At 44.1% G+C, this 11,097-nt stretch overlaps 1 protein-coding gene across 1 annotated transcript in view; it reads left to right on the plus strand.

Annotated features, from left to right (window-relative positions):
• The window catches only part of GINS3 (GINS complex subunit 3), a 61,178-nt gene extending 55,271 nt beyond the window's left edge, over positions 1-5,907 (plus strand). Inside the window, exons 8-9 of the mRNA XM_032424527.1 lie at positions 2,612-2,845; positions 4,446-5,907. Coding sequence (XP_032280418.1) covers positions 2,612-2,845; positions 4,446-4,676 — 465 coding nt within the window. The 3' untranslated portion in view covers positions 4,677-5,907. The remainder of the gene's footprint in view (positions 1-2,611; positions 2,846-4,445) is intronic.
• Positions 5,908-11,097: the final 5,190 nt, after the last annotated feature.

An 11,097-nucleotide genomic window follows, 5' to 3' on the forward strand; every position in this document is an offset into this window, starting at 1 on the left:
TCGCTTAACCAACTGAGCCACCCAGGCGCCCCGCCTTCCTATTTTTTACTTTGTGTCCTGCATTTCCTTATTTCTTCCTGGGATCATTTTCATTCTCCCTTCAAGATTTCCTTACTCTGTGTCTTCTGGTGATAAATTCTCCATTTCTGTCTGTACAAGGGGTCCCCAAGACCAACCCCAGGTTTGATGATTCACTAAGAGAACTCAAAGGACTCAGCATACAGTCATTCTTATGTTTAAATTTTAATACAATAAAAGGATACAGAGTAAAATCAGCAAAGGGAAAGGGTATGTGGGATGAAGTTTGCAGAAAGCTGGACACAAGCTTCCAAGAGTCCTGTCCCAGTGGAGACACAGGATGCACTGAATTTCTCCAATAATGCATTATGACCACATGTGTGAAATATTAGTGTACCAGGGAAGCTCATTAGAGACTCAGTACCCAAGGTCTTATTGAGAGCTAGTTACATAGGCACTCTACCTAACATATACCAAGAGTCCAGGCTCCCAGAAGAAAAGCAGGTATTCCACATAAACCACATTGTGCAAACTGTTTAAGCACAATGAGACACTCGTATCCATTCTGAGAATAGTGGGAACCCTCCTGAAACCCAGGTTCCAGGACACCCACCAAGGACCAACCTTGCAAGCAGACCCTTCTAAGGAGGGCAGTCTTGGGCTTGCTCTGTTAACTTTCTGCACATTTCCTGTGTGAAAATGCCTTTATTTCCCCTTTGCTTTTAAAGGATATTTTCACTGGGTATAGAATTTTAGATTTGCAGTTATTTCAGGCCTTTTTAAAAGATGTCATTCTAGGGCACCTGGGTGGCTCAGTCGGTTAAGTGTCTGCCTTCAGCTCAGGTCATGATCCCGGGGTCCTGGGATCAAGCCCCACATCGGGCTCCCTGCTCAGTGGGGAGTCTGCTTCTCCCTCTCCCTCTGACTGCTGCTCCCTCTGCTTGTGCTCTCTATCTCTCAAATAAATAAAATCTTTTAAAAAATAAATAAATAGAAGATGTTGTTCCATTTTCATTGTTTTGTGTCTTCCATCATTTCAGTTGAGGGGTTGGCTTTGACTCTTTTAGCTCTTTTTGTAAAGGAGATGTGTTCTCACCCCCACCAGCAGTGCTTTCTGAGATTTTCTCTAGGTCTTCATCTTCCAGCAATTTGAGTAAGATGTGCTGAGTTGTGGTTTTATTAGTATTTTTCCTACTCGGTGTTCATAATGTTCCTAGAGTCTGTGATGTGATATCTCTTTAATTTTGGAAAATCCATGGCCATTGTCTTTTCACATACTTCCTTTGCTTCAATCTATTCCTCCTCTCTTTCTGGGCTTCAAATTACATGCAGGTTAGACTCCATTTCTTTCTTTCTTTCTTTCCTTTCTTTCCTTTCTTCCATATTCCATAGTCGATTTCTCATGCTCTTTTCTGTATTTTCTTTCTATGCTTCAATTGGATATTTTCTATTCACCCTTCTTTCAATTCATGACCCTCTATCTGTGTCAAATCTGGTAAGCCAGTCAAATGTGACTTAATCTATTGAGTTCTTCTTTTTTTTAAGTGGGGAGGGGCAGAGGGAGAGAGAGAATCCCAATGGGCGGCTCAGTCTCACGACCCTGAGATCATGACCTGAGCCGAAATCAAGAGTCGGATGCTTAACCGACTGAGCCACCCAGGTGCCCCTCCCCCGCATTGAGTTCTTAAAGTTCAATTCTTGGATTTCCCAGATCTGGAATTTCCATTTGATTTTTTTTTTTTAATTTATTTTAAAGTTGGTACCTAATTACTCTTGATATTTAGTACAGAAATTGGACTTAATTGTCTCTCTATCCTTTTTTTTTTTTTCAAATCTTGGTCCCTTATGTTCTGGCTGCTTTGGCAGCCTTGAGCTCAACATTTGTCTCCCCAGCCCTGGGAGGTTGGCTAAAAGCTCTGCTCACACACACTGCAAAGCCGAGTCCACCTTTTGCGACAGTTCTGCTCTGTGAGAGTTCTATGCGGTTGTTACCTCTTTCAACTTAGTTAGGTTTGACTTTTATTTTTTTGGATATTTCTCTTAATTTCTGGTTGGTCGTGGCTACCTCACCATATTTTCCAATTCTGTTAAGGCTTTAAAAATATAGAGAGATTTATCTTTTCTGCCATCTCTGAAGCGGGATACAGAGGAGCTGTGGTCTGAGCTCAGGCTGATCCTGTTTTTCCTTATAGCCCCCAGCACCCAGGGTGGTGCTTCTTAGCACATAGTAGGCCCCCAATAAGTGTATATGAGGAATAGATATTGAATATTCAAAGAAAGCAGAAATGTTTATTATATTTCTGAAGTGTCTGCAATTGGAAGTTTTTATTTATGTGAGTTAGAAAACTTTCCCTTTATACCACATTTTTGTTCTGTACTATGCTTTTGTTGAATAAATCCATTTCTCTCACCATTCCATCATGACATAAAACTTCAGTTTTTCAGCTCACAACTAGATCTTCTGCGTGTGATAGCCCTGCCCCCAAATAGAATAGGCACCACTGATATTTGCCCAGGGCGTGTGTATTTCCTTTCTGCCGCACACATTTACTATGTGATTTATTGTTAAAACCGGCATTCTTGTCTGACGCAGGGCTCAAAGCTTGAACTCCCCTTGTGGCTGACAAAGGGACTTTTTGACAACAAGCGGCGGATCCTTTCTGTGGAACTTCCCAAGATCTACCAACAAGGTTGGAGGACGGTGTTCAGTGCTGATGCCAATGTGGTGGACCTCCACAAGCTGGGGCCCCATTTCTATGGGTTTGGCTCCCAGCTCCTGCATTTTGACAGTCCAGAGAATGCAGACATTTCCCAGTCTCTCCTGCAGGCAAGTGATTGACCTGAAAACCTAGGGCCCTGCACGTGTGCCAGGAGCCCATGTGGCAGCCAGCAGACTTCACTGTTCCCCAGGGAAGAGTATCATTTATACAATTAGTTTATTCGTTTTTCCACATCAGCCGACAATTAGACTGGGTTTATACATACTTAAAAATGATTGGTCTGCGGCTCTTCATATTTGCTTGTTTAGAGTTGGAACCAACAGGAAGTCCTAGAAATAAGAAAGGGATGATGGTTGATCACAGGGGACGGGCACACAAATGCACCAGCCCAGCCCTGGGACTGGCCTGAGGGCTCCTGTCAGGAATGCGCATGTTGCTTGCTCTGGGGTTAAGACGTGTGTCATTTGGTCAAGCTGCTTGACCTCTCTAGGCTTCTCAATTTTTCACCTGTTAAGTGGAGATATAATAGTGCCAAAATTATCGCACCACAGTGAGATTATGTTGTGCTATTTCATAAATGGTATCTATTACTGTTATGTTCCATGGACAAGACTGTGTTATACACATAGTACCATCCTTTACGATATGACCTTATTTTAACTTTTTATTCTGTTAATATAAGAAGAAACCACCTTTTCTACCTGTTTTACTCCCTCATTTCTAGCTTTATAAGCACTGGTGGCTGAAGACACATATTCTCCCCAGACCGTGCACATGCTTTCCATCAGGCTCAAGGCTTATTTGGGCTAACGTGTACCGGTGCTGTTTTTAATGTGGGTAGTTAAGAAAAACTTCATTGCTCTCCATTCAGATAAAGAAGCCAATACACAGACTATAGACCGTTGGAGCTTAGGAAACTCTTGTGAGCAGAAAGCTAAAAATGAGAAAGACCCATTTGTCTTACAATGTCTCCAGGACATGTTCTTGAACTGGAACACTGCCCTTTGCTAGTGAGTTCCATGTTTTCTTTTCCCATCACTGCTTTGAAGTCCTATAAAGTTGCTTATACATAAGGTGACATCACCATGAGGCAGTGGAAGAAACTGAAGCCAGGGCTCATGGCTTGGTCTCGGAGCCCTGGGGTAGAGTGACACCCCTAGATCACATGTGTCTCTGTCCTGCTCTCAGACTGAAAAAAGTAGAAAATGCGTTCAATTAGATTAGGAGTCTTCTCTGTTGAAACCTGCACCTGTCACAGTACATTATTATGGCCTTTGTCACTAATAACAATAACGCGTAATGCTTTTCAAGGAGCTTCCTCTTGCCAGCCATTTGCAAGATGCTCTACATGTGTTCCTTCATTGGTTTCCCTAACAACCCCTTGGATTTTCCTAACAGTCCATTTCACAGACAGGGAAATCGAGGCGTGGTGACGTGAAATAACTTCCTCAAGTGGTAAAGGCGCCTCAGACCTCCTTCCGACTGAGTCCTACACCAAAGTCTTTCCCTTCGTGACATCTAAGTGTTCAGGGATGGTGCGCCTGGCTGGCTCAGTCGGTGGAGCGTGCGACTCTTGATCTCAGGGTTGTGAGATCGAGCGAGCCCCACTTGAACTTGGTGTAGAGATTACTTAGAAGTAAAATCTTTAAAACGAAAAGGTTCAGGGGTAAGAACGGATCTGAATTCTCTCACTCCCTTCTCCTTCAGACATTCATTGGACGCTTTCGCCGCATCATGGACTCCTCCCAGAACGCTTACAATGAAGACACTTCGGCACTGGTGGCCAGGCTGGACGAGATGGAGAGGGGCTTGTTTCAAACAGGACAGAAAGGACTGAACGACTTCCAGTGTTGGGAGAAGGGGCAGGCTTCTCAGATCACAGCCTCCAGCCTCGTTCAGAACTATAAGAAGAGAAAACTCACTGACATGGACGACTGAAGGCCAGAAGAACACAGAAGTGCTCCCACTGGAGGGAAACACCCTGTGTGTCCTTGATAGGAGCCTCATTGACCTTGTATAGGACCAGAACCATGTCCCATGTCATGACTTATTTCCCGCAGCAGTCCCGGAAGTGGTACCATCTGGTTGGGGAAGGACATGCCGGAGGATGTCTCTGGCCTATAAGGCACACGAGACTGTCCCACCGCTGACCCACAGCCCAGGCCTACTTACCCCATGAACCCCCAGCCGGGGAGACACCAAAGTCCTTCATAAAGAAGGATGGTTAATACATGCATCAAAGTACAGTTGGAACTGGGATCTCTTGTACCCGGGAGTGTGACAGCCTCCAATGTCCAGTTTCACTAGCTCCAAAGGACAGGTACAAATGGGCCATCTCCGCCTGCTCACAAATGTTCTCTGGAGCTTAACTGCCCCATCTTCCTCGTGGGTGCTCAGAGGACAGCACTCCCAGGATGCCGGTCTTACTTGTGTCCCCTGCCTGTGGGGAGTTACCCCAATTTCCAAAGACAGTTGCCAAGAATAAAGAAGAAAAAGGAGAAGGCAGATGAGTGGCGAGGCTTTTACTAAAGGGAAAGCATTGCTTTCCTCGTCTGTCATCGGGGCTTTGGGGTCTGGACGTCACAGATCTCTGCAGTCAGCCTGGATGGGAAGTGGTTAACCCAAGCCTGGCTTTTGTCTGGAGATCTTCAGAGCCACCTGCACAGCAGTTCCTTCCCTCCCTAGAAAAGCTGCCAGGGAGTCATTTGGAATCGCAAAGTAGTTATTAAAGGGTGTTAACCAGCCCTTCTTACACTGAAAGCTGGACTTTAGGGTGGCTGGTTAGGAAGGGCCCCGTTTGAGAAGCTTCACGTGGCAAATGTAAGTAGGCAGGAGACCTTGACGATGTTTTTCCTCTTCAGTAAATTCAGCAGCGTTATTACCTGGAGGATTCCTCACCATTTACTGAGGATCTGTTTCAGCAAGCACAGAGCTCTTCCCTGGAGATCAAGGCAGAAACCTGGGGCTGAGAAGAAGCATCATTCCCTGCAGGCCACCCCGTTCGAAGGGTCGTTGTCTCCGCGTTGACTTCCCACAATGAGTGCCAGTTGTCTTTGTCATTAGAAATTACAGAGGGCTTTGGGGATCCGGATTGTGCAGATGTCTCCCTGCAAACTTAGAATTTTTAAAGTGCATGTTTCAAGATGGAACCAATGTTTTTATAATTTGATTTTGGTGCTAAATAAATGATCCGTTTTGCACATGAATACATTCTGTACAAGTACTATTTCTGTAACTCGAGTACTACAGATGATCAGACAAAAGTGATCAGAGAATTTTGTCTTTGATCGTATCCGGCAATAATGCACAACTAAATCCGTGTTTTAGTGGCTGCTCTTTTGTTTGCCCCAGACTCATGAATATGAGGGACGTTCTCTGTAGGAACGAGATGTGTTCCAGAAAGGTGGGCCTTCCATCGCTAGCACAGCATTGACATATAGCCAGGACCCCGGGCACGATTCATAGTCAGAATGAGAAAAGCGTTATTATTTCATTTTTGGATTCACTGTTTTCACAGATAGCTTTGTATTTAAAGTCTATCCTAAGGCTGCTGCCATTTTTTTCTCTTATTGGGAAAAAAAAAAATTGTGCAGGAGTCACATGCCGGGAATAAGTGGGTATGCATGTGCAGAATTTATTCCCTGTTTTACATTTTGAACAGATTATTATAAGTAGCTTTTGAAACCTATTTCCAGTTACAAGGTTGCCTTTAAGTCTTTCAATTACTGCCCCTCTACCCTGCAGTCCTCCCCAAATTAGGCTTATAGATTACTATTTGATCCCTTCAAAGAGGTGAATTTTTCAAAACGAGTCCACAAATGACTCAAATAGCAAATTGCTCTTAAAATCAAGTGGGGAAATGTGTATCCTTTCCCCCTAAGGCTCTGTTCCCAGGTAACTCTGGTCTTAGTTATATGCAAAGACCTCACCATATTCAGGTTTTTCCCTGGGATCATCTGGGCTGCCAGGGGAGTGGGGCAAGTCTTGGTCTCCTGAGTCCATCCCTCCTGCTCTCTTTGACCTCTGAACTTTGGACAGCCCCAGGCTCAGTCCTCGGGTCTCTCCTAGCCGTTCTCACTTCCGAGAGCATCTTATCCCATCTCAAGCTTTAAATACCATCTGTGCTGTTGACTGCCCAAAATTTGATCTCCAGCTCAGACCCCTCCCTCCAACTCCAGACTTGGATCCAGCCACCTGCCTGACATTTCTATTTCAACATCTGACCTAACATGGCTGAAATGGAGCTGATCTTCCTCAGTCTGCTCCTCCTATAATCTTTCTCTTCTCTGTTTCTGACAATGCCATCCTTCCCTGTTGCACAGGACAAAAACCTGGGTGCCTCCTTGGCCCTGCCCTTCCTCTCCATGTCTTTTGGGTCTACCTTCAAATCACCTGCTCAGTCTAACCACGTCTTTCCCACCTCCAGTCTTGCACTGGATGGTTGTGGTCGCCTCCCAACTGCCCCCCTGCATCCACCCTCCACCCCACCCTGAGACTTACCACTGTAGCAGCCAGAGTGGTCTTGTTCAAAAATAAATCAGATCTTACTCATTCTCAGCTCAAAACCCTCCCATCTCCAAGAAAAAGGTCATTCTGCCATCCCAGCCCCTTTTGTTAAGAAGGTCACTTAATCCCAGTGATATGGTATAGAAATTTTTTAAATTTATTTTTTTAAAGATTTACTTATTAGAGAGAGAGGGTGAGCAGGAAGAGGGGCAGAAGGAGAGAATCTCCAGCAGAATCCCCACTGAGCACGGAGCCCGATGCAGGGCTCAATCTCAAGACCCCGAAATCATGACCTGAGCTGAAATCAAGAGTATGACGCTTAACTGACGGAGTCACCCAGGCTCCCCTGGTGTAGAAATTTTTTAATGCTTCTGTAGCAGAAGTAATTTGTTTCTTATTTTAAATAAAAATTTCACATTCTGCCTAAGAGATTTCTCAGTATCTTGCAGAGTTTCTCATTAGTCTCAGCACCACTGGACCTGAGAAGTTTCTGGAACACTGCATCTGGAGTAGTGCAATCAGAATGCTGAAGTATTGAGTGACTTGCTCAGGTCAGTCCCACTGTGAATCTGTCTGTTCTCTTCTGTTCCCCCATCCTTCAAGAAACCCCAAAAGAGCTTTTCATCTTTATGCATGAAACAGTTGTGCTTAAATGAAAATATAATATTTTACACATCTTAGCAAAGGAAAATAACTGTGCAGAGGCCTGTGTGTTTCTGAAAGCAGATATCTTTGTGTTCAAAAGAAAAATCTATACTTGAGTAACTTGTTGAACAAAATGTAGGATAGATGCTTAACTATAAGAACCTTAATCTTAAAATCCTTACCTAGTATGGGTAAGCTGAAATTTTTAATTTAGATACAGATAATTCCTAAAAGACAATTAAATACCCTAAAACCTAAAGAAAAGTGTCTGAATTTGGAGTTCTGTTGCTCACTCTTGATATCACTATTTTGAATGAGCAGTAAACCTCCCATCCTTCATGAATAGTGACTAAAATGTATATGAATCAAGGGGAAGCCTGAGACAATGTAGAACCATGCTCTCCTACTAAGAGCAAATGATTAACAAAAGTGACAGGCCCAGCCTGCTTTTGTTTGAGCTCATTTTGTTCATTTTTCCAGGCTTGTGCATTTCTGTCTAGCACGGAGACACTGAGACCCAGCTCACTTGCCTGGCAACCTTCCTTAGGACAGGAGCATTCTTCCAGGGTACCCTCTCCCATTGCCTGTGCTGTGGTTTAGGGGAAGGTACAAATGGGGCTGACCCCCTCCCCCGAAGCCAGAGGTCTCCTTTGTGTGTCTACTCTTCAGAGATCAGAGTCAAGTGTACTAACGGGGCACCATTCCACTAAACCTTCTGTATTTGGGAGTAGTATAGATTTCTACGACAGTGTGTGAAGATAGTATAGAGAGGCGCCCTGTATCCTTCACCCAGTGTTCCCCCACAGCTTATGTAACCGTGTGCATTTATTAAACTCTGCTAACTAAGCCACAGGCTTTATTCACATTTCACCAGTTTTTCCACGAATGCCCTTTTCCTGTTCCAGAATGCAATTTAAAAATCCTCCGTTGCATTTAGGGGGCAATCGTTTTTGAAAGCAAAAAAGAACATCAGACTCTTCCCTATGTTAATTTCAGCTTAGCTTATTGGAAAGGTTTCACTGCATTGATGTAGGTCAGGGTGGTCAACTAGGGGCCTGTTAGGCCTAGCCCAGGAGCAAGCTGCTGGTCAGCTCATCAAGAAGGCAGAGTATTTGCTTTTCACCTGAAAATGTCACTCCCCAGTACTTGGATCTGACGGGAAAAAGTCTCTGATTTTACTTAAAGCTTTTCGCATTCTCTCTCTGACAGCAATAACAAGATTTTCTCCCCTTTCCCTTCTGGCACGTAGGAGCTAATTTTCTTTGTGTTTAAATGAGTTTAAAAAGAGCACAGCTTTATACACCAACATTATTAACAAGTGTCAGGACAGCTCTGAAAATAGTCCTGGGAACTGCTAGCGTTTCAGAATCCATAAAGGGAGCGCACAGAACCAGCTAATCCTTGCAAACATCTCCCACTTATGCCCAATTAAAAAAAAAAAAAAAGAAATTCCAGAGTTTTAGGTCTTTATGACCTTCTCTGCTCCTGTATCACCCTTGAGAGTATTTGATTCCCACACAATTTCCATGACTCCCTTTGTGCAATGAACATTCTTCCCTGAGGATAGTTTCTTTTCTTTGGATGCAGAAAAGCAAATGAGTGGCTAAGGATTAGAGATTCAAATGCCACCAATGAGACAGGTCAGAGAATGGGGGTGTGATTTATTGAAGGGAACATGTGGTGAAGATGAATGGTGACGCTTGAAGACCGGAGACAGAAACCAGTAATAAGAGTCGGCATGTGCCAGAACCATCGGTAGGGAGAGGTGACAACAGTTGTCCCCAGAGAGTGGCCTTATCTTAATGGGAATAAGAAGGCTTGGCGCTCGGCTATCTTGTAGGCTCAGGAGCAAAGCACTTCACAAAACTTTTCAAAAGACACTGTCATTTTTCAAATTTAGCATTTCATGGTCACGTCTTTATCCAAGATTCCAGATAAATATTAAGTAATGTGCCTCTTTTCAAATCACTGAGAAGTCCAAGAGAGGTTTTCTCAAGCTCAGGCCTTGATCCACATTTCAGAGGATTCTCCTGGCTGAATGTCCAAATCATTTCAAAGATCTTTAGGGGGAGCTGTCCGTATAACCTGATACATCATGTTTATGTCTGGCCAGCAGTGCAAATTAAGTTCTGCAATATTTAAGGCATTTTTCAAAACACATTAATAAAAACTGACAAACCTCACTCCATTTTGAAAGACTAGTTATCTTCATAGACTGTTGTGATTTTAAAAGGCTTTTCTGCCACTGCACTAAGATAAAGCATAGGGGAAAATGTGTTGAGTTATGTATTTGTATTTGTTGAGAGAACAGGGTGCAGCTGAGTTACATGGAGGTGAGGGGATTGCCTTGCTTAATTACAGCTGAAGCATACTCACCTCCTTCCATGTCGCCCATGAGGGTTCTGTGGGGACCTGCACCGCACAACAGATCTCTCAGGAAAGGCGTGATGTCTTCAGGGAAGCCAAAGAAAGAGAACTCATCTAGGGGTGGCTTCTTGATAGTATTTTCCATGGGACCCCTTTGTTTAGTGATTCCATCCCCATTCCTTCCCAGAAATGTAGTGGTTGGTAGATGGCTGCCTGATGACCCCCTCATTCTCTGTCTGACTTGGGCCAAAGTGCAGGAAGGTGCAGGCTAAAGAGTTCTCGCGATCCTGGGGGCAGTGGGGGCGCTGGGTCAGGCGCAGTTCGCCGTCTGGCTCTTTCCTCCTGCCCCAGGGTCTTTCCTGGTGCCTCCTCTTACCAGCCTCCAGCCTCCACTCTGGGTTCGGTGCCCAGAATTTGTTTTGGAGGCAGTACATGCCTGCTCTTTCCAAATTCTTCCCCCAAATAAGCAGATATTGGAATAATGGAGTGTTTCTTATCAGATCTCGCTAATCTAGCAGCTGTGATGCTGTAGCTTAGAGCCGAAGGGGCCCTTGAGGATTAACTAGTACAGGCTGTAAAAAATACTTGCTTTCTTTTTAAGTAATCTCTATACCCAACCTGGGGCTCGAACTCATGACCCTGAGATCAATAGTTGAACGCTCTACCGACTGAGCCAGCCAGGCACCCCTGTAAAAAATACTTTTTATCATGTTGTATACATGTCAATATGTTTAAAAGAATGTATGTGCCCTAACTTTATGGCACATGTTCATCACAACATGAACACCTGTGGACGTCTACTCATTTAAGTTCTGGAACATAATCAATGCTTCTGGGTTCC

The sequence above is a fragment of the Phoca vitulina genome, unplaced genomic scaffold (assembly GCF_004348235.1).
Source record: "Phoca vitulina isolate PV1807 unplaced genomic scaffold, GSC_HSeal_1.0 scaffold30, whole genome shotgun sequence".
NCBI classification, from domain to species: domain Eukaryota; kingdom Metazoa; phylum Chordata; class Mammalia; order Carnivora; family Phocidae; genus Phoca; species Phoca vitulina.